The sequence below is a fragment of the Equus caballus genome, chromosome 11 (assembly GCF_041296265.1).
Source record: "Equus caballus isolate H_3958 breed thoroughbred chromosome 11, TB-T2T, whole genome shotgun sequence".
Lineage (NCBI taxonomy): Eukaryota > Metazoa > Chordata > Mammalia > Perissodactyla > Equidae > Equus > Equus caballus.
Window position 1 is genome coordinate 45065936 of NC_091694.1, and position 21194 is coordinate 45087129.

Genomic DNA, 21194 nt, shown 5'->3' on the forward strand with positions numbered 1-21194 from the left:
TCAGCGAGAGCTGCAGGCTGCCCATCTTTTCCACCCTGTGTTCAGTGGTTGTAAGTTTTGGGAGGTTGGGGGTCAAACAGCAGCATTGTCCTGGAGTAGTGACGAGGTGTGCTGCTCTCTGGAGGGTACCCTCCTTTCGTCCTCACCCCAGCCTGTGGTGGGGCGGACACCCCGCCCCTTTTTAGAGGAGAACAAACGGTGGAGAGGTGTTATGTGACCACCTGGTCACTCGGAGCTCTAAGGCAGGTGCCCACTTTACCGGATTCTGAGCCCACGACGTCCGCTAAGGGGGGGAGAAGGCTTCTTCTAAGTAGGCTCGAACATTTGCAGAAGGGAGGCCCTTTTTCAGTGATTCGAGGACCATACGCATTGTTAAAACCAACTGACTGGAGATTTACAGGTAGCTTCTTGTATCTGAGTTCTGAGTTTGAAAATACAAAACCCGCCTTGGGCCGACGGAACGGGCTGCCTCCAGCAGCCCTTTTTGCGGTGACTGTTTCTAGATGTACGTCGAGGGAGTGGGCGTGAGGCCTGCAACCGGGAGGTCGGAGTGGCTGTGAACGTCACTATAGCAAAAATCGCTTCAAAAACCCATTTCAAAAAAATACACTTCCTTTCCCTTTGGGTAATTTATCCTAAGGAAATAATCAGAGATGGACACAAAGATTTGTCTCCTGGGATGTCCATTTTAGTGTTGAATGTAATAGAACAAAACTGGAAGCAATCTCTGTGCCCCTAAATGGGAAAATGATAAAACATATCCAGAATACTAAGTTAAAATTAAGAATCGTGTTTTTGAGGACTTTTAATAATGTGAGAAAGTACAGTGTGATAAGAAAGCAGAGTGAACAGTGTATGTAATACGAACCCAGTTTTATTTAAAATCTACACACAAATACCTAGGAAAAAATGAGAAGCTCTTACATTAAAATGTTAGGACTCTTCTCTGGGGGTGGGTGATGGGCCGGCGTAGGGTGTTTTCTTTGTAATGTTCTGTGGAGATGCCACGTGAGGTTGCCCAAAGCCGGCTTGGGGAGAGGAGAATTGGATCTCCCTGTCAGAATGTGCTTGTTTGCTGAGATCTGCCTCAGAAAGTTGCCTGGGGCTCACGGACCTCCATCCCCTGGGAATTTTCTCAGGAAATCGTCACCAGGCAACTCCGTTCCTGTCCCCTCATGGGGTCCCCTGAGCCCCTGCGCTGCAGGTGGAGAAACGCTTATGGGTGCAGCCTGGCTTGTCTCGCCCAGCGGGGGGCAGGTGGCACCTGCAGGCCTGGAAGGCACGCTGGCCCCTGCGGGGAGAGGCAGCTCGGCTGTCAGGAGCCCCTGGGCGCTGACTCCGCTGTGGGGAATCCTGGGGGACAGACCGCCTGCGCGTGGGCAAGTCGCAGAGCGCGCTTGGAGCCCAGCTCTGCTCCCAGCACGTCTGGCTTGTTGCCTGAGTTCCTCTGTGTCTGGGAAAGGCCGTCGCTCTGATGAAATCAGTTGAATTGAACAGAGGTTCAGCGAACATCCACTTTGTAGGAGGATGAAGGCCCCCTGGGGAGCCCACAGCCCTCTGGGGAAGGAGAGATGGAGACCTGTCAATAGAAGGAAGGTGTCTGGGGCCGGTTCTCAGGTAGAACCCCCACTTCCCCAGGACCCTCTTCCTTCCCCCGCAGAACACACTCACACACACATGCACACGTGCACGCACACACACCATGACCGTGTTCCTTCCCAAGCAGAACACACACACATGCACACACCATGACCGTGTTCCTTCCCCAGCAGAACACACTCACACACATGCACACGTGCACACACACACACCATGACCGTGTTCCTTCCCCAGCAAAACACACACACATGCACACACACACATGCACACACACACACACACCATGACCGTGTTCCTTCCCCAGCAGAACACACACACATGCACACACACACATGCACACACACACACACACACACACCATGACCGTGTTCCTTCCCCAGCAGAACACACACTCACACACACACACATGCACACACACACACACACCCCATGACCGTGTTTCTTCCCAAGCAGAACACACACACATGCACACACCATGACCGTGTTCCTTCCCCAGCAGAACACACACACACACACACACACACACACACACTCCCCACAGCCTCTTTCCTCACAGCTGGAAGGACCTGAGCCGCAGGCCCGGCCTGGGTACCCCTTCTCCCCTCGTTGACAGAGGAAGGCCAGCGCACCAGGTGGCCCTCCTTCTGCAGACACCCTGCCTCTGCTCCCTCTGGGCCCTTGGCCAGTCCCGTCCTCCCCCTCGTGAATGCCTGCTTTTTGCTCACCTTTAGACCTCTGTTTTGTTCCCTCATCATTTGGTTTCTGTCTAGGACAGATTGGCGTTTATTAAGCAGGGGTGCGGTCCATGTTGAACTCACGGGGCACTGTTCTTTGGGAGGTTTAAGGACCCACCTCTTAGGAGGACATGGGCCTGATGCGGCAGGGCCTGGGGAAGGGGCCCTCCCGCTGGAAGGGGGCAGAGCCCAGGAGGTGTGTGTTGGGTAGTGGTGAGCACGTAGCCTGGCAGAGCAGCCCCCTGGTTAAGGGGGTGTGCGAACCGGGGACAGTTGGCTGGCAAGTCAGGGAGCTGGCAGCCACTTCAGACTGAAGAGGTTTGGGAACCTAAGCTGGCTCCGTTGGCAGCTTCCTAAGTGTGGCTCCCCCAGCTGCCCTTCCTCTCGCACCGTCTGTCCTGAGGCTGCTGTCTGTGGATGAAGGACAGCTGTGCCTTCTGAGGTGCCAGCCGCAGCACAGGGCGAGCACAGCAGTCCCTGGGCTGGGTCCTGAGTCTTTGCTTGGAGCCACCCCCGTGGACATGCTCAGCCACAAACTTACCATCATTGAAGACCCTGCCAGCCAGTACCCATGGCCCCAGGTCCCAAAAGGCAACATCCTCTCATCTCCTTAGACATCTCTATAGCATTTGACTCTGCAGGCCCATCTTCCCTGAAGTTGCGGGAGCGAGAGGGGTGGGGGACACTGGGATGTCCTTCTCTTCTCTGCCCTGGGGACTAGGCTGGGGTGGGGGCTCAGATCCCACCTCCTGGCTTGGGGCAGCCGCCAGCCTCCCGCCCTAAGACCCTTCCTCAGTCCCTGCCTGCGCCCAGGCCTCCCTCCTGCAGCTCGGCAGGGCGGGGTCAAGTGTTGGAACTGCACAGGGCAGTCCCTCCAGCCTGTCTGTTTCATCTCCCTCGGGTACCGATGAGGAAACTGAGGCCCAGGGAAGACAACTGACTTGTTCTTGCCTTCCAGTAAGTTCGCATAAAAGCTAGATTTTCATGGCTCTTTTCTTTCCTAGTTGAGTCTTCTTTCCACCGTCCTCCCTGCTGTACAACCCTTCCTTCCGTGCCGACGGCCCTGATAGGACGCAGAGAAAGTAATCTTGGTTAAGGGTTAGGAGACTGGCACAGTTAGCTGTGTGACCTTTCCTCAGTCTCTTAACCTCTCTCTTTTCTCTTTTGCTGACCAGAAAAGAATAATGATTAGATTTAGGAAGAACAGAACAGAATAGCCTGTGGGTGGTCGCAGAGTTGTTTTGGCTAAAATTAGAAAAACAATGTAGAGGACTGGACCCTAAATGGCTCAGAGGACAGGTAAATGTTAGTTTGGGGGTTCCCTTACCAGTGATCCCAAAAGTCTGGCCCCCTAGGAAGTGGCCCAAAGGGGACCGAAAGAGTTCATTCCCTAGAGATTCATTTGGGGCTGTGAGGAATGGCTGCGTCTCCACCTGTGTTTGCTGCTGTCTTCTCCTGGATGTCCCCACCTGTCCCCCCATAAAAGAGGTGATGACGATTTGAGCACGAGAGCACAGGACTCCAGCTCCTCCCCCTGCCCAGCTCCACACACTTTTGGTTCAGAAGCTTCTGGAGAAGATGAAATTCCCACTCTGAGATTCCCTGGCCTGCTCCTCCCCTCCGGGGTCAACACTGGTGCACCCCTGCCTCTGTGGGGGTGCCTGGCAGAGCAGAGGGGCCACTGCATCCTCTCTGTGCCCATCCTTGCTGTGCCCAGCTGCCCAGGGTAGGCAGGAAGGCTCAAAGCCTTCCCATCCTGGGAGCAGTGGCCCGAGACCTGGTGCCCCCTGCAGACCAAGGCGGGAGCGACGACACCTGTGAGGCGATGACAGGTGGCTGCCGCCGGGACACCCGGTTTACCCTGGCACAGCCTGTCCCGGTCAGGGAGACCCCCATCACTTCCATTTCTTGAAGCTCCCAGAATGTTTAAAAATAATAATAAGGATTCAGGGCTCCTGAGCTGTAGTATGTTTTAAATGTTTACGTGGAACCGAATAACGCTTTTCACACCCACACCGCGATGTGACCGTGCTATTCACAAGATAACAGAAATTTCAAAAAGCAAAACAAAACAAACCATCGTGCGGAAAAGGCTGGAAGTGGGACACCGGTTTAAAGTTGTTTGATAAGCGTGTCGTTTTTGACTCTGTCTGTGTTTTCCTGGATTCTGTGTTAGCCTCATTTGGAAGAAGGTCAAGACTTTAGATGCGAGGTCTTTGATGACCGTGGCACCCCAGCAGCCCTCCCCGGCGTGGGCCTGGCTGTGGGGTCTCCACGCGTGGCTCCTGAGGTCTAGGGTCCCCAGGTCTATTTCCCGCTGCTGCTTGGATGTGCTGAATGGGACAGAGAGGCCACTGTGGTGAATGTCGTGGCCTTGGTCCCTGTGTGGGTCAGTCAACGGCAGTCCGCAGGCTGCCCCCTGGTGGTCATCACAGAAATGGGTGACTTTGGGCTGGAACAGCAGTTCTCAAACCATGGTCCGGGGGTCCCCAGTACCTTTCAGGGGGTCCGCAAAATCAAAACTTTTCATAAGAATAACAAGACGCTTGGTCTCCTTCTCTCACAAATGTGCAGAAGATGAAAAGTTCGTCGATAGGATTTTAGATGCCACATTGGAACTAATCTTTAAGAAGCTACCATCTGTTGCATTTTGGTGCAATTGAAAGAATATCCACAATTATCTGGAAAGGCAATTAAAATAGTCCTCTCTTTTCCGACAGTAGTACATATCTGTGGGAGTCTTGATGTCCTTCATGCACTTTAACAAAACCATATGTGGCAAAAGATTGAGTGAAAAATCAGCTATGACCATCCAACTGTCTTGTTAAGCCAAACATTACAAAGACTTGTAAAAAGGTAAAACAATGCCATATTCTCACTAATTGTTTTTGTTTTGAAAATATAGTGGGTTTTTTTGTAAAATATGTGAACATCTAATGGGTCTGTGATTTTTTGGTGAATTAATAATTTTAAAGTTTTTCCTCAGTTTTAATTTCTAATATGGTAAATATCAGTAACTATAGCTCATATCATTTGGAGTTCTCAAGTTTTTTTGTTTGTTTTTTTGCAGAGGAAGATTTGCCCTGAGCTAACATTTGTGCCAATCTTCCTCTATTTTCTATGTGGGTTGCCACCACAACATGGCTGTCACTGAGTGGTGTAGGTCTGCGTCTGGGAACCAAACCTGGGCCACTGAAGCGGAGTGCACCAAACTTGACCACTAGGCCCCAGGGCTGGCCTGTCAAGAATTTTTATAGCAGTTTAATGAGATGTAGTTCACATGCCATAAAATTCACACTTTTGGGAGCTGGCCCAGTGGCCAAGTGGTTAAAGTTCCACATGCTCCACTTTGATGGCCTGAGTTCACAGGTTTGGATCCTGGGCGCAGAGCTATATCACTCACCAGCCGCACTGTGGTGGCAACCCAAATACAAAAGCAGAGGAAGATGGGCACAGGTGTTATCTCAGGGCTAATCTTCCTCAAGCCAAAGAAGAGGAGGATTGGCAGCAGATGTTATCACAGGGCCAATTTTCCTCAACAACAACAACAACAAAATTCACACTTTTAAAGGATACAATTCAGTGGTTTTAATTTATTCACGAAGTCGTGCAACCATCACCACTATCTAATTCCAGAACGTTTTCATCACCCCAAAAAGAAACCCTGAACCTATTAGCAGTCATTCCTCGTTCTTTCCTCTCCCTGCCACCACCCCAGCTCCTGACAACCTCCCGTCTCCTTCCTGTCTCTGTGGATTTGAACATTCTAGACATTTCATATAATGGAACCACACAATGTGTAGTCTTTCACGTCTGCCTTCTTTCACTTAGCATCGTGTTTTCAAGGTTCATCCATGTGTAGCAGGTATCAGTACTTCATTCCCTTTTGTGGCCGCATAATATCCCATTGTTTGGATATGTCGCATTGTGCCCTTCCTCAGTTGACATTGAATTGAAGTGACATTCAATTGAATGCACATTGAATTGTTTCCACTTTTTGGCTGTTAGGAATAATGCTGCTGTGAACATTCACGTATAGGTTTTTGTGTGTGTGGACACGTGTTTTCAGTTCTCTTGGGTATATACCTAGAAGTCGTTTCTGGGTATATGGTAACTCCGTTCAACATTTGAGCAACTGCCAGACTAAATTCCAAGCTGAATAATTTTTGAGTGTGCGGGAGTCCTGTGTTTGAGAACCACTGGTGCAGGTGGGCGCAGACCAGGGAGTGTGGATAGCTCAGTACAGCCCCTCATCTTTGCGCAGGGATTGAGATACCCTCAAACTCAGCTTTCTCTTCCCCTCTCTTCTCTCCCCCAACACATATCCTTGGTGGCCCCGAGAGAGCCAGCTAAGCTGGACTGCACAAGTTAAACCACCAGGAAGGTCTGGAGCAGGCCCGCCTCCCTGCAGGATTCCCGAGGGTGCCATTTTCATTGTAGTCCCAGTGGGCGGCACCCCCTGCAGTTGTGCAGGTGGCGGTCATGGCTGCAGCCACCGTCCCCTGCCTGCCTGCCCACTCTGCAGAGCACGGTGATCGTTGGCGGAACCTCCCGGGGAGCAGAGTCTGTGTAGACCTTGTTTGCAGAGCTGAGGAAGGCGGGTGGCTCCGGCTGCATGTGTGTACCTGGGGTCGCCACTCCGGGTCCCCCGGGTTTGGGAGCGGCGTGGGGTTTGCCCAGGCTGTCAGGCCGTCTGCCCTGGCCCAGCCCCTCCTGCTGGGCGATGTGCAGAGGACGGCAGGGGCTGCACTTGGAAGAGCCGGGGTCAGCGCTCTCCATGGCTGGCCCACTAAGTGGAAAATTGAGGAGGTGTGCCTCTTCTCTCCTGTGTGATTCTAACCCTTTGATGTCCTGCCAGTTATGTCTGATCTTGTCACTTAGTCACATGATCCTCCTAGAACTGTGAGCTTTTTGAAAGAGGAGCTTTCAGGGAACAGTTTAGCTGGAGGAGTGATTCTGATGGTGCGATTCCGGGCATCAGTGGAGAGCAATGTACTGGGATAGGTTGGAGGGGCCGATGTCTGCCATCTGAGGGACCCTGTCTGCCACCTGCACCCCTGCCAGTGACCTGCTCTTTCTTTTTCCCTCTTCTCACCTCAGATGTGACCCCCTCCCCCGGCTGGGCGCTCCAGGCCATGGCCGACACCATCTTCGGCAGCGGGAGTGATCAGTGGGTCTGCCCCAATGATCGGCAGCTTGCCCTGCGAGCCAAGTGAGTACCCCAGGGCCCCGCCACGCCTTCCTTCCCCCTCCCTGCTCCCCTCCTTTCTTTGGTGAGCTTCAGTTCCAGAGACGCAGAAAGAGAAGTTTGGACACAAGTGCTTGTCTGATGCACACCATACCCCAGGCCCTGAGCTGGGCACTTAACAACCATTCACTCATTTAACCACCGTGTGGAAATTTGTCCCCATTTTTCAGAGGAGGAAAGTGAGGCTGGCTTTGCCTAGGTCGCTTCGGTTGTGAGTGGCAGGGCTGGGACCACACTCGGGTCCATCTACTCCCAAACATGTGTTCTCTGTACCGCAGCAGACTGCGGAGAGCCAGACAGCTTCCTTTGCCTTCTCTGTTAGAGTCGACATCCCTCTGTCACTGAACCTTCAGTCCTGGGGCTCCTGGAGGCGGGAAGCCTCTGATCTCTGGGTGCCCACTTCACAGCTGAGTGCCTGGCGCCGACAGACAGGACAGAGCAGAGCTGGTCAAATGAGTGAAGAGCTGTCCCTGGGCTGAGACGCTCAGCCAGCCTTGAGGGATCCCAGGTCTCCTCCACTCATGTCAGGGTCTCTCTGTTTCTGATTTGTCCCCTTGGGGTCCTGGTTTTCCTGTTATCCCTTAGCCTGGCGACCCATCTGCTCCAGTTATGTCAGGCTGTGTCCACGGACCATCCCCCCCATGGCTGGAGACCAGGGGCGCCCGGGTGCCTCTCCTGCCTTCCAGTCCTCTCCACTCCTCTGGGGAATTGGGGATCCCTGGCATCCAGTAAGCCCAACAGCGCCCCTTCACCTGCAGATCCTGCCAATTCCGGGAGCCAGAGTTTCCCCAATGGGACCAAGTTCAAGAACTCTGCAGTTAGATGTTATGAGCCTGCAAGGGGACAGAGCTGAAACGTCAAACAGAGATAGAAAAGTGAATCCCAAAAGCGCAGGAACAGTGGAGTCCTGCGCGATTGCAGGAAACTTTGCATGACGGTCAGTTTGTCCCTCTCACTGGGATGGCTCAGCTCCTTCCAGCCCCGCAGAGCCCCCGCGGGGGGAAGGAGATGAGGGATGAAGCCAGCCCCGCTTTCTCTCTCCTCTGATGCTGGGCGAGGTGACGTGTCCCCCAGCAGGACACGAGGAGCTGGGGAGAGCTGTGTTCTTGTACTAGGGCCTAGGGTGACCCCTGGTGACCTCCCCCACAGCGTTCCCTTCAGTTCTCCCTGACCTTGTCTTGCACTCAGCAGCCAAAAGCTGTTATAGCACCTTTTAGAAGAGCCATGCTTTTATCTCCTCCCCCAGGGTGTGCTCCTTGTAATGCCAGGCTCCTCGTAATGCCAGGACTACAAGCCCCCGCAGCCAGGCACTATGCCCAGGGGAAGCCTGGGGAAATTACCTGCTGTGGCTCCAGCTCAGGTCTGTCTTCCAGGCAACATCAGCCGTTTGCTAACCCCCTCCTGTGTGTTGGGCACTGCTTGCACAGCAGCAAACGAGAGCAATGTAGTCCCTTGTCTTAAGGCACTGGTGGGGAGAGGTGAGTGTTATACAGATAATCACCCACAGGCAGTGACTCTGACAGTGGAAACAGGCAGTGAGGGTGAAGGGGGTGCCAACTTAGTCTTAATGAAGGGGGGATTGGGAGAGGCTTCCCTGAGAGTGTGATGCTTATGTTAAGTCTTGGAGGAGGGGCAAATGTTAGATGGAAATATGGGGGAGGAGCTTCTAGGTGGGAGGAACAGCATGTGCAAAGGTCCTGAGGCAGAAGGAACATGGCATACAGAGGGCCTGACAGGAGGCCAGTGTGGCTTGAATGCAGAGAATGAGGGAGTGAGTGGCATGAAGGGAAGATGGAGAGAGGGGCAGGGGCTGGATGGGGCAGGGCCTGGTCCTCCAGAGACTCACATTCTGGAGGGGGAGACAGAGGGTCCCACATTGCCTCATAGTCGTGTTTAAGCTCAGTGGTGGAGCTATGCCTGGGCCTCATGGGAACACTGAGAATGGACTTTTAACCCATCTTGGAAGGGATCAAGGAAAAGCCTCCTGGTGAAGATCATGTGTAAAAGAGTCTTTAAAAAGAACAGCAGTGAGCCAGGTGGAAAGGGGGTTTAGGGAGAGGGGCAGGCACCCCAGGTGGAGAGCACAGCCTGAGCAAAGGCCTGGAGACAGCACGCAGCCCAGAACGCAAGGGAACTAGGGGCAGTTGTTGGTGACACACACCTTGTGAGGCCAGGTGAGCTGAGAGACAAGGGCACCATACGGGGGACGTACAGGTGGGTGCTGGGCATTGCTGAAGCTTCTTCTCTGGGGGTTGCAGCCCCGTCTACACCTAGCAGCCTTGGCGTGGCCTCATTTGGCTATGTGGAGGGGACATTGCAGGGGAACAAGATGCTCAGTGGCAGCCGTGGCCGTAAGTGGGAGTCAGGGCTTGACCAGACCAGGGTAGTAAGCCTGGGAAGGAGGTTGGATGAAAAGACGTAAATTGTCGGAGCTGGTGGGTGATCAGCTGGAGGCAGAAAAGGAGGCTTGCAGGATGCCCTGAGGGAGCCTGGAAAGGCTGTCGGTAGCAGCTGCATGTGGGCTCCCCAGGCCAGGAGGCCAATGAGCCCTCACTTGCCTTTAGAAGCCCTCCAACTGTATCCCGCCTCTTCCTCCCCTGAGAGATGGGGAGGCCTGCCTGCGGGATGACAGAGGTCCAAGGGAGGAGGTCTGTAGGCCCTGGGCTGGAGCGGGGCCAGAGCGAGCTGGAGGGGAGCCTCGCCCCCTGGGATGGGTGGCAGTGCTCGTGCCCTGCCCTCCATCTCTGTGTTCCTCCGCCTGCCTTCTTCCCGTGGGAGGAGTGCCCTCAGTTTGGGGGCCATTTTCCAGTTCTCCTCTGCTGGCCTAGAAGGCCACACTGAGAGGGTGTCCTTGCCAATCACTGACCACCTGAGTTTCTGAAATGGTCAGACAGTGAAAACTAGCAGCTTGGGGTGGGGGAGTGTTTCTTTTCAGAACCGAAAGCCCCTGGGTCTGCCCAGCGCTCAGAAGGCAGGCTGGCATGTGCCCCTGCCTCCCCCTCCTGCTCCGGCCTGCCCCCACTTCCTTTCTCTTCCAGCCCTTTCTCTTCCCACCCATTGTTCCCCACCCCCCCCCCCCCACCGGCTCTGTGAGGATCCCTTGAAAAAGTGTTGGTCTTGACCAGTGCTCTGTTTTTTTTAGTGGGAGAAATAAGCCATCTAGAAGCCTGGCCCCCCAAATACAGTGCATTACTTTATACCTTTGCAAGTGCGCATTCCTCTGGCTAGACGCCCTCTCCGTCCTTCCGTTGGGAAGCACCTATTCATCCTGCAAAACCCCACACAAACACTCCTCCTGTGGTCAAGCCGTTCCTGATGGTTCCACCCCTGATAATTGTAGTATCATCATTAACTACCACTTATTAAGCAATCAGGCACTTCTATATGCAAAGCACTTTATACTTGAGCCTCATTTAATCCTCATGGTGTCCCTTAAAGAGACAGCTCAGGAAAGCAAGGATGAACAGCTGCCCACATTCTCACACCTGGGAAGGGACAGAGCCGATAGATAAGACCTTCGAGTAGATTCCAGGGTCTGAGTCCATCACCTCCACCAGCCCTCTGTCCGGACAGAGAAAGGATGTGCTTTGTAGCTCTCCTAACTTAACACAGTGCTGGCCATGCAAGAGCTGTTGGCCGCAATAGCTTGATGGCACAGTGACGGGAGACCACCAGTGTCCATGTTGTGTCAGGGAACCACCAGGAAGGCATCCACGTCCTCATCTTCCTACTCTGTGTCTTGCATCAGAGAATCTTGTCGTTTCCTTAGGGAAGCCCTTCTCGAACCGCACCCCCAGACTAAGACAGCTCCCCTTTTTTGTACGTCCTCCTGACGCTCACCTGTGTGTCCCGCCCAGCGGCATGTCCCAGCACCGAATGAGCCCATCACAGTGGATGCTCAGTGCAAACGCATTGAATGAATAGCTCTTATAGTTTTTCATTGAATACATATTTGTGTAATTGATTGGGCATCTGTTTCCCCAGCATATTGTAGTTCTCCAAGGTGGTGACTTTGCCATCTTGTCCATCTCGGTGTTCCTAGCACTTGACACAATGTGTCGGAGAAGCTGGGACCCAGGGCAGGGAGTCTGGGGCTTGGTCTGCTGCCGCCACTCTCTCCCCATCTAGAAAAACAGGAAGGCTTTGAGTTCTTCCCTTTAGTCCCTGGTCACAGTCTCAGGAGGTGTCACTTCCGCAACCCAGGGTAGTGGAGACGCCTGAGCCCCACACCGTGCCGTCCTGCCTGTCCTCGCCACCCCTCCTCTTGTGCAGCTCTTATGCCCTCCTGGCCTGGAACCTCTAGTTTTCAAAGTGTGAGTCTCCTTTTATCCTCAAGTTTCGATTTTAACCTGATTACCATTCTCTCCTCTCCCATCGTAAATCCGTCTCACTTTCTTGTATGACTCAGATCTAGGTTTTCATTCCTCTCTTGATAGTCTTCCATGCTTCTCCCTCGAAACCGCACGCGCTGTGGCAGTGGCCTTCTCCATTTGCACAGCGGTGCATTTGCCCCTGCTCCCCAAGCTGCTAAGGTGCTGCCGCGTCTTTGCGGAGCCGGGTAGCTGGTGGGTGGCAGAACCGGCTTGGAGCCTGATGTCTGCCCTCTTCCCTGAACCCCTTGCCCCCGGCACCCAGCAGCTGGGCTGTCCCCAGACTCTTCTCAGGGGGGCTTTGTGGATGTGGCGGGCGTGCCCTCAAGGCATCTGTGATCTCTCTCGAGGCTGCAGACGGGCTGGTCTGTGCACACCTACCAGACGGAGAAGCAGAGGAAGAGCCAGTGCCTCAGCCCGGCTGAGCTGGAGGCCATCCTGCAGGTCATCCAGAGGGCCGAGCGGCTAGACGTCATGGAGCAGCACAGGATCAGGTGAGGGCTGCTCCCCAGCTGGGCGGGAGGGCGATGAGTGAGGGGAGAGCGAGGGCGCCTAGCACCAGGTCGGCCGGTGGGGAGTCGGGCAGCCTAGTGCTGGCTTCTCGCCACTGCGAGTGAGTCAGCTCTGCCTGGACACACCTGCAGTGTAGACGTGTAACCCGGCCCATTGAAGCTGCACAGTACCCCTCTGTGAGGTGTGGGTAGCGGCTGGTGTGTGGGCCCCGGGGTGGGGGAGGATGAACGAGTGTGTCGAAACGCGCCAGCGGCTGTGGAGCTCTGCACACAGAAGGGTCGTGTGGTTCAGCCGGGCAGGAATTCAAGTCGAGCCTGAGCAGTGGGTGGTCCCATCAAAGACTCCAACAGGAGCTGCGCTCAGCTTGTTCTGAGCTCTTCTCCTGGCCTCTGGCATCCAGCGCTGACTCCTACACACTCTTCAGACAGCTTCGTTGTGTCTTTTGTTGTTTGTTTAATTACAAAAGCGATTCATACTTCCTAGGCAATGTGAAAAACGCAGCAGAGCGCCAGAGGAGGAAAACGCATGTGCCGTGCATTGCATCGGGCAGGAATTAATTTGATTCTGGTCTCCTTGTTCTTCTTCTGTTTATCTTTTTCTATTAAATAAATCATCATTTGAAAAAGTCAGACACTGCAGAAATGCACAGTTCTAGAAAGTGAAGGCCCCACTACACAGACCACTGCTGTCCAGAGTTTGCCGCCTGCGCTTCAATAATACTGGCATATTGTTATCATGTTATTACAAAAAGGGTTTACATTAGACAGACCAGTTGTCTTTTCCTGTCATTTGCCTCCCCACCCCCAACCTGGCTGTGGCCCCGCCCTCTTACAGACCCAGCCCTAGGGCCCTGCAGAGCCCCCTCCAGACCTGAATGTGCCTGCGCTGGTAATTGACAGGCCAGCGCTGCATCCCTGGGGCTCCCCCAAGAGGGCATGCTGGGAGCCGGTGGGTGTGTTTCACATGGGCTCCCCAGAGTGGGAAGCATTTGTGCCCCCCTCGCCCGCTGGGCTGCTGTTTTTCCTTCCCTGTGCTGTTCCCATTGTCTGTCCTCACTGTGAGCACTGGGTTTGGCAGGGGTGTGGAGTGACCCGGAAGGCAGGGCCTCAGGTTAATCATCTCTGAAGAAGGAGGTGCATCCCGGGGGTTTCCGTGAGTTAGGAGGCACAGGGTCATATTGACGGGGGGGTCCCCGAGGCAAGTGTCAGGCCAGAGCTGAAGCTGGGTTTGCCCATGGGGCCCTGCAGGTCCCTGGGGGAGGGACAGTGACCCCTGTGGAAGTCAGGGGTGCTTGCTGGAGGGCACATGGGTAGAGGCAGCCTCAGCCCAGTCTCTTCTTCTTTGGCCCCCAGGCAGAGCCTGATCACCTAGGGGAGAGCGTGGGCTGCCATGAGCTGGGGGGGGCGGTGGAGGGGGACTGGGCATGGCCCTGCTCCACCTCTTAGGAGCTGTGTGATCTTGGCAAGTGACTTCACATCTCTGAGCCTCAGTCTTCTCATCTTTAAAATACGGGAAAATAGCATCCTTCTCACTGAGGGGTTGTGAGAATTAGAGAAGATATTGTACCCCCACACCGTCCTTCATTCATTCAAGAATTTTCACCAAGAGTCCACTGGGCACTTGAGATAAAGTGGACAACAAAACAGAAGTGGCTGCCAGTCTTGTGGAGGTTGTAGTCTTACAGGTTGTCATGAAACGGAGGTCACAGTGGGCGGAGGGGCCGTAAGACCCAGAGGAGAGTCACCTACCCCACGCTTAGCGGGGCTCGGGGGATGTTCCTGGACCTCGGCATCTGCAGGTTCAGGGGGGACCTCTTTCTCTTTCTTCCTCCAGCTTCTCTGCCCACCCCGTTGCTCAAACCAAAAGCTTCCACGTCATCCTGGATCTCTCTCTTACCCCCCTCACCCTAATTCCATCAATGCTGCCTCTGAAATCCAGCCTGTCCCATGCTCCATCCCCCCTCCCTGGACAACCCCTCTCCCCGTCCCCCCTTCCCCCCCCCCCCCCCCCCCCCCGGCTTCCTCATCTGCACTCCCCCCGCAATCCTGACTTTGCACAGCAGCAGAGTGAGCTTTTAAAAATGTCACTCGGATCAAATCACTCCTCCACATAAGGCTCTTCAATAACTTCACGTCGATCTTTGAAAATAATCCAAACTCCATTTTGTGACCTACAAAAATCCATGTAATCCAGCCTCTCCTCGCCCCTCCAGCCTCCTTTTATCCCAGGCTCCTGCTCGCTCATGAGGGAGTAGCCACACTGGCCTTCTGACTGTTCTGATGTGCAAACCCTTTCTCACCCCTGGGCCTTTGCACTTGCTGTCCCCTCTGCCTGGAATGCTCCCCCCCACCCCCAGCTCTTCATGTGGTTTGGTCCTTGTCAGCCTTTGGCTGACAGCTCAGATGTTCTCAGGGGGCTTTCACTGATCACCTTCAACATGCCCCTGTCTCCCTCAATCTTCCTCCTCCTGTTTATTTCCTAGCACTTCCCCCTGTTTGAAGTCAGTTTGCTTGTTTCTGGGCTTTCTTCCTTTATTGAATGTAAGTTCCGTGAGAGTAGGGACCATGTCTGTCTCTGGCTTGCTTGTCACAATATTCCCACTGTCTGGCACTTCATAGGTCCTCAATTAATAGTTGGTGAGTGAATAAATGATGTTAGCCAGAGGAAGGGGTGGGGCAGGGAACAGTACCCTAGGCTAGGGAACAGCACATGGGGCATGGTTTAGTGTTGGGGCCCCATGGCAACCGTGGCTGGGCAGTGGTTGGGTTGGAGACAGAAAGCACGTTCCATCTGACTCGAGTCCTGTGTTGCAGGCGGCTGGTGGAGCGGCTGGAGACCATGAGGCGGAACGTGATGGGGAACGGCCTCTCCCAGTGTCTGCTCTGCGGGGAGGTGCTGGGCTTCCTGGGAAGCTCGTCGGTCTTCTGCAAGGACTGTCGGAAGGTAAGGCCCTGTTCTGGCCCTGCCACTCTGGCTACCCAGCCTGGACCAGCTCTGCTGCTGCTCTGTGGCTTTGCATCCTGCCTCCCAGGAGTGTGTGTTGTATGTGTGTGTTTGTGCGTGTATGTGGGCGCACATGGTATCCTGTGCTTCTTGGCAAGAAGGATGGGGGCCTGAAGGTCAAATGGCCTGGTTTCTATGGCTGCCTCTGGGTCTCATATGCCTGGATGTGAATTCAGCTCTCCCCCTAGCCGTGTGACCTCAGGAAACTTGCTAACGTGTCATGCCTCATTTGTAAAATAAGGATGATGATCATATGTATCTTAGAGAGTTGTGAGGATTAACTATTCTATGCAAAGCTCTTAAAACCTCGTCTGGCACATTAAATACTCAATAAATGTTGTTAGTTGGTATTAAGTAAATACAGTTCTCCTCAGGGCCAAACAGTGTGCTAGGATTGTACTTTCTATTCTGTTGGCCTGCCTCTTGGGCCTTGGCCTCTCAAATGACGGTGATTTGGCAGCAAGGTCAAATGGATTTTCTCCTTTTCTTATACTGGAGAAATTGTTCTAAATTGTGCCACATATTAAATTGTTTCATATTGAGTCCAATGCTTTTCTAAATAACTTTTTGTTTTCCCTAGAGTTTCTAATTGCCTTTCTTTTTCTTGTTGACCAAAGAAAAACATGCCTTCCAATCCTCAAGATTATTTAACATCTCAAAAAAAAAATTATTTAGCATCTCAACTTTGCTCTCCATTGCATGGAGCCTGCATTTTTTTTCCCTGCCAGAAACCCTTCTAGATTCTTATTTCTGCTCCAGCTTAGACTGGTTGCTGCACAGCTGTCATCATGGGACTTCCTTTTTCTGCCCTCCTAGTTTAGAGACACTGTTCCCAAGAGACCAAGTCTTTTTTTGTTTTTCACTCTAGTTTTACTGGAACCCATCCTCCAGTAACTTCCATGTGCCAGTCACTCTTTGAAGCCTGGAGTTATTGTGAACAAGACAGAGAAGGAACCTTCTCTCTTGAGATTACATTGAGTGAGGGAACCGAAAACAAGCAATGATCAAATAAATAAGATTTCAGGAAGTAGTAAATTCTGAGAAGAAATCACAGGGGATAGAAGACTGGGGGTGGGGCATTAAGAGTTGAGAGGACTATAAAATCCAGGGAAGTCAAAGAAGTTGGGGTGGACCTGGCCACACGGAGGCCACTGGCAGTCTTGACAAAGGCATTTTCATGGCATTCAAAAGCTGGGTGAGAGAACCAAGGCGCAGAAAGGTGAATCTGCCTAACTAAATGGAAAGCCATGACGTCAGATAAGCCAGGATTTCCATTTTCCTCCCCTGCTCTCTGACCTGTGAGGAACCGGGCTGAGGAATGTAGATTAACTGGTGAAGGGTCCAAGAACAGTGGAGGTGGGCGGGCGCCTGGGTGTCAGGGAGGGTGGGCATCGTGTGTCAGCTCCTCCTCAAGCCCTCCGTGGGCCGTGGACTAGATACCAGCATGGGTAGTGGGCCCGGGGACTCGGGAATGTCTTGCTCCCCATACCTGGGCAGGTGGGGTTATATTGTGTGGCTCCTGCCTTGGAGCATGGGCCCAGCAGCCTGTTCCCTCTGTCTGCCCCTCCACCCCACAACTGCTGTAAATGTCCAGGTCTGCAGGGCCACGAAGATGGGGCAGAACCACATTTCCTTTCATTGGAAATGTCTAGGGCCTCGTCACAGAGGCAGACTGCTGCCTCTGGCGGCTGAAGGGTTAATGCCAGCCGCTCCTTGGAGAGCCGTTTCCTAGGCAACAGTGGCCCTCTCAGGGGAGGACCTCAGCTGGGGGTGGGGGTGGGGGAAAGGCTCTTCCAGGCAGTCTTGCCACCCTCCCCCGCTCCCGCCCCCACCCCGGTACCCTGGAGCGCTGGGCTGGTCCGCAGGACGTTAGAAATTGTTCTTATTTTGCAGCAGACTGAGGACTAGGTCCTGGCTTGGGTGGTGAGGTGAGGAGCCCTTTGAGCTTCTGAGGGGACTTGTTCCTGGGTAAAAGTGGGAGGAGAGGGTGCTGGCTGGGGCCACAGCCGAATGATGGGCATTTGGGGGTTTCCTTCATCCATCCTTGAGAAGATTGTGTCATTCATTCATTCATTCACTCTGTGAATAGTAGAGGGCCCACTGTGTGCAGGCCCTGTTCGAGGTGCTGGGGATACTGTGAACAAGATAAAGTCCTTGCTCTCACGGAGATTATTTTCCAGGGTTGGGAGAAGAGAGACAACAAACAAACAAATACAAAATAATGTCTAGTAAACTGAGGGCTCTGTAGTGAATTAAAACAGGGCAGTGGGATAGAGAATGACTGGGAGGGCCCCTCTGAGCTCAGACCCAGACACAAGCAGGAACCAGCCCTGGAAAGATCCAGGTGGAAAAGTGTTCCAGGCAGAGGGAATAGCAAGCACGAAGGCCCTGAGGCACAAACCAGCTGGGCACGTTCAAGGAACTAAGAAAGGCATCTGGGGAAGAGGGAGCGAGAGGTGGGCACAGCTGGTCACATAGAGCTTCACGGGTCAAGGTCAGGAGTGGAGATTTGATTCTGGTTTAATGGGACGCCAGTGGAGCGTTTTAAGCAGGAGTGTGACGTGATCTGATTTGTGTTTTTCAGAGATGAGCTTAGCTGCCGTCTGGGGAGTGGCTTGCAGGGGGACATGGAGTGAAAGGAGGAGACAAGTGAGGAGGCCATGGCTGTCACTGGGAGACGATGGGGTTGGGGACAAGGCAACATAGGGATGGGGCTATACGCTAAGAGAATCAGTCTCTTCAGTGTGTTCTCAGCAGACTGAAAAGGACAAGAGATGGTGCTAAAGGGTCCTAGGAAGGAAAGGGGGTCCTGGACTGCAAATGGGCCAGGGCAAGAGGTCACCTGGTCCATCCTGCGTGGCAAGGGGGTGGCGGTCCACCTGGACTTTCCACTAAGTGCTGTTCCCATGCGCATGGCCTTGGATCACAGTGTCAGCCCAGCCACAGCGTGGTGACCTTGTGCAAGTCACTTAACCTCTCTGGGCCTCTGTGTCTTCATCTGGAAATGGGATAGTAAAGCTTATGCCATCATTGGGAGTGCGAGGAGTAAATGAGCTGAGACGGGGGAGCTGTTAGCAGAGTGTCAGGTCCATTGCAAACACTCAGTAAAGGGTACCTGTTGTTGTTAGTATCATGGCTAGTATTATTAATCCACTTCAAGGTCCTAGCTGTTCAGACTTCCCATGTGTTATCAGGAATGGCCTGACCTCCCACATATCTCAGAAGAGGTTTAGTGACATCCGTGTGTTGGTCAGCTGAGACTGCCATAACAAAATACTGCAGCCTGGACGGCTCCAGCAACAGAAGTGGATCTCTCATTGTCCTGCTGGCTGGGAAGTTCAAGGTCAAGGTGCTGGCCAGTTCGCTGTCTGGTGAGAGCACTCCTCCTGGCTCACAGACGGCCGCCTCCTCGCTGTGTCCACACTTGGTGGAGAGAGCCCTGGTGTCTCCTCCACTTCCAATAAGGACGCCAGTCCTATCGGATCAGGGCCCCACCCTTATGACCTCATTCAACCTAATTACTCACTAAACACCCTGGCCCCAAGTACTCACACCGGGGAACAGGGCTTCAACATAAGAATTTTGATGGGACAAAGTTCAGCTCATAGCACCCCGCATTTTCCTTATTAGAGTTCATGTCTTCTTGAACTTAAAATCAGAGTTCCCAGAGTTGGCCGCATGTTTCATAATTTATATAAAAGCCTCCAGAAGCCCGTGTAGCCCTCCAGCATTGCGTGGCTTGAGCCAGTGGGAACCCCTCAGTTTTTGTGCAACTTCCTCATATAAACCTAACACTCAATCACTTATTCAGTGCACTGTGGGCTAATTTTGGAGTAGGGGGATCCAGAAGGAGAGGTGTCCAGAATGGTCACTTCCCTCAGGTCCTGATGGGCCAGACAGTATTCTCTAGAATGGTGCTGACTATGGCTGGGACAAGGGTTTCCAAGACTGAGAGCAATCGGGAGGGTTGTCTGGAGGAGCTGGCTCTTAAGGCTGGGCAGGCTTCTGAGAGGCTGAGAGCAGAGCGAAGGGCATTCCAGGAGGGGGAGAGCAGCACAGCAGAGATGGAGACAGGCTGGGCCAGCACTTGACTGTGAGGATGCAGGCCCTGAGGGCAGGGAGAATGTGCTGAAAGAAGAAAGGACACAGGAGAGGATGTCAGATTTGACTTGGAATCAAGGGAACCTTGGAGGAGGGACAGGGGAGATGGGGATGGGAAGATGTGGGGTAGAGCTGAGATCTTTCGGAAGGAAATGGGGCTTGTTAGAAGGAGTTCTCTGAGGGCCAAGCTGCATTTGAGCAGAGCAGGCAGGTCTATAGGGCCCCGAGTCCCCTGGGAGATGGTCACAGAGGTTCAAATGTCCTGGGGCCACTGTGCCAGGTGGTGGTCACTTAGGAGCTGAGTCCCTGGAGAATCAGGAGGGAGGCCCAGTCTTAGCCTCAGAGCCCCCTGCAAAGCTTTAGCCCTTGCAAGGGCTCTCTGGTGTCCAGGAGGGGAGGACGATGTCATCCATTCACTCATCCAACAAATATTTTTTGTATGCCTATTGGTGCAGGCACAGTGTAAAGACACACAGATCCCTTTGGGGAGCGGGGTTAAATGGTTATGGATAATTAATGACAGTCATGATTGGGGTTATGGAGGCATCCCTGAGGGTCTGAGAGAGCTCTAATGGTACTGGCCTAATTGGGGGCATCAGGAGCCCTCTGGGCTCACCAGTTTCTGGGCGCCTCCTGTTTATTCCCATCTTTACTCTCTACCTTCTCACCTTTTGCAATGGCCTGCAGCCCTGGGTCCCATGAGGTGTGTGGGCGTGGGCAGGCTGCAGAGAGGGGGTGCTGGGGGATCTCTGACATGGGAAGTGTCCAGATCCAGGCCTGGAGGGCAGGTCCTCAGGTGCTCCTGGACACACGGAGCCGCCCCAGCAAGAGCCCTGGCAGCATTCGGCAGCCACAATGAGCACGCAGGTGGAACCCCTGGTACCGGTCCTGGTTGCAGCACCCCCTCTGTAGCTGGGCCTGCATGCAGGCTGCCTGCCCTCGTTATTGGAGAGCTGTGGTGGGAAGGGAGAGGGCCCGGCTGGTTAATTAGAGGGGCCTGGCACTCCTAATTGCTTGGGATCTGAGTCAACCGGCTTTCAGTTTAATTGAGCATCCTGCTTCACCAACGATGGGGAGGCTGGGCAGGGCTGCAGGAGAACCTGCCTGAGCCCAGGATGGCATTGTTGCCACATGGGGGAAGCAATCAGATTTGTCTCTGGTCCCAGCCAAAATATATTCCACGGTGTGGGAGCAGAGAAGCCTGCCCATGAACTGGTGGTCTTGGTATTGGGTGCTGGGTCCTGGTGAAAGAGAATGAGGCAGGCCAGCACTTGGCTCAAAGCCCTGAGGGAAGTCCAGCTCGGGGGTGGGGAGAGATGGGGGGGTGTCAGGCATCGCTGGCCCAGGATGGGGAGCGCTGGAGGGAAGGGACCTGGCTGGAACCTGATCCCTGTCCCCCGCCCTGCTCACGGCTCTGAGGGGGTATATCTTGTTGGGGTCAGCCCAGACCCCCAGCAGGTGAGCTGGCAGTCACCCTAGGGCCAGTCATGCCATTGTGAGGGCCCCACCGTCATGACCTCATTGAACTCTAGTCACCTCCAAACACCATCTTGCTGGGGGTTAGAACTTCACCATGTGACTTCTGAGGGGACACAAACAGTTAGTCCATAGCACCTGCTGAACAGA

At 53.7% G+C, this 21194-nt stretch overlaps 1 protein-coding gene across 1 annotated transcript in view; it reads left to right on the forward strand.

Annotated features, from left to right (window-relative positions):
- RPH3AL (rabphilin 3A like (without C2 domains)) overlaps positions 1-21194 on the forward strand; it is a 145604-nt gene that overhangs the window by 44038 nt on the left and 80372 nt on the right. Inside the window, 3 exon segments of the mRNA XM_070227817.1 lie at positions 7434-7545; positions 12302-12445; positions 15278-15407. Of these exon segments, the coding sequence (XP_070083918.1) occupies positions 7469-7545; positions 12302-12445; positions 15278-15407 (351 nt within the window). The 5' untranslated portion in view covers positions 7434-7468.